The following is a 1,586-nucleotide window of genomic DNA, read 5'->3' on the forward strand; positions in this document are numbered from 1 at the left end:
CACTCACTCTGACATCTCTCCATTAGAGTGTGTGTGTGTGGACACAGAGTGTAAATTGTAATTTCCCCATTGAATAAACAGATTAAAAATTTAAAAATATAGTTGTAAAATGTATGAGGCTTTATCTTCACAAAAGGACTAGATATTAAGAGATTATTTTTCTGTTTCTTTCTCAGGTCTGGGGGGCTTTGCCTCCAGTTTTTTCAGCGGTTTCTCTGGAAACAAGCAGCAACACCACCAGCAGAGCCACCAGAGCTCATACCCCTCAGGCAGCGAGGACTCAGGAGGCCTGCTGGTGGTCGTTGTGCTTCTGATCTTAGCCTACGGCGTCTACAAGCTGTTCCTCAGCGGGAACACAGGCCAGTCGGGGCAGGACAGCGGACAGGCTGGTTCCCCCAGAGATAATCACCATGGCTCGACCGCAGGGCCACCACCCCCGGGATTTAAACCTGACTTCACAGGTAGCTGATGCAGAATGATTAAGCATGGAAAGACGGTCTGGTTTGGACTGCAGATTCTCCCTGGAAAACACTTCCTTAAAGACATACATCACCTTTTGTTATGAAGGATGGGCCTGATTACTAAATAAGCACTGTAGTATGAAATAAGATTAAAACTACCTTGCTGAAATCTTAAATCTGTTCTTGTTGTGTGTTAAGGCAATTGTGGTGCCAACCCAGGCTACGGTTTCCACAGTGACTACACTCAGGGACAACAGTACCCACGAGGCCAAGGTGCTCCTGGCACAGGCGGAGGCTTCTGGACCGGCATGGGAACAGGAGGGGTGCTGGGATATCTCTTTGGCCGTCAGAGGTCAGTAAAGAGATGGAGAGAGAGAAATGGGTGAAAAATAGAGAATTTATGCTTTGAAATTCTTCCACTACCACTCCATTCTGGATGTTTGTGCTGTACGTTTGCTTTGCAGAAGCCAGCCCTACAACTATAACCAGTCGGCTTACACTGACAGCAGACGTCCTCCTGCTGGAGCCTCCACCTTTTCCTCTGGGACACGCACTGCTTCAGGTAAAGGAGTGCATGTTAGCTAACAGAGCCACATGCAGTTTCCACATATCATCAACCTTTAACCACCTCTGATATAAAGATATTTATGAAAAATGCCATAGAAATAGAATGAGAGTAGAGCAGACATTCCTATTCAACTCAATACAGCAGGATGGTCAAACCAGCGGACATTTTTATGCGTACCAATGCCATTGCAAAGAACTGTGATGTATGTAGTAGGCTAAGTTATTCTGTGTCTTTGTTCATTGCACAGTGCTAAGGGCCATTTTCTTTTTAACTAGTCAAAAGACCACAGCAAACGTTTCAACGTCCATTCCATTCTCATTCTATTTCTATGAGAATGCCGTACTGGTTTAACTGCTCTTGAACTGGCCTGAACACCGGACATAGTAATTGTTCTGCTCATGGTATTTTCACTATTCACTGCGAACAGAGCTTTATTTCGTGCAAATAGGGCTTTATTTTATGAGAAATGGGCAACAATGCATAGAGATTTTTATTTTATTTATTTTTTTATTTCACATCTCTCAACATATCAACCACTCATACGTACAAGACAGCAT

At 44.0% G+C, this 1,586-nt stretch overlaps 1 protein-coding gene across 1 annotated transcript in view; it reads left to right on the plus strand.

Annotated features, from left to right (window-relative positions):
- Nucleotides 1-1,586, plus strand: part of LOC116704122 (store-operated calcium entry-associated regulatory factor) — a 4,925-nt gene that overhangs the window by 2,925 nt on the left and 414 nt on the right. The window contains exons 4-6 of the mRNA XM_032539381.1: nucleotides 177-461; nucleotides 660-813; nucleotides 926-1,023. Of these exons, the coding sequence (XP_032395272.1) occupies nucleotides 177-461; nucleotides 660-813; nucleotides 926-1,023 (537 nt within the window). The remainder of the gene's footprint in view (nucleotides 1-176; nucleotides 462-659; nucleotides 814-925; nucleotides 1,024-1,586) is intronic.

Source organism: Etheostoma spectabile, chromosome 2, assembly GCF_008692095.1.
Source record: "Etheostoma spectabile isolate EspeVRDwgs_2016 chromosome 2, UIUC_Espe_1.0, whole genome shotgun sequence".
Taxonomy (NCBI): Eukaryota; Metazoa; Chordata; class Actinopteri; order Perciformes; family Percidae; genus Etheostoma; species Etheostoma spectabile.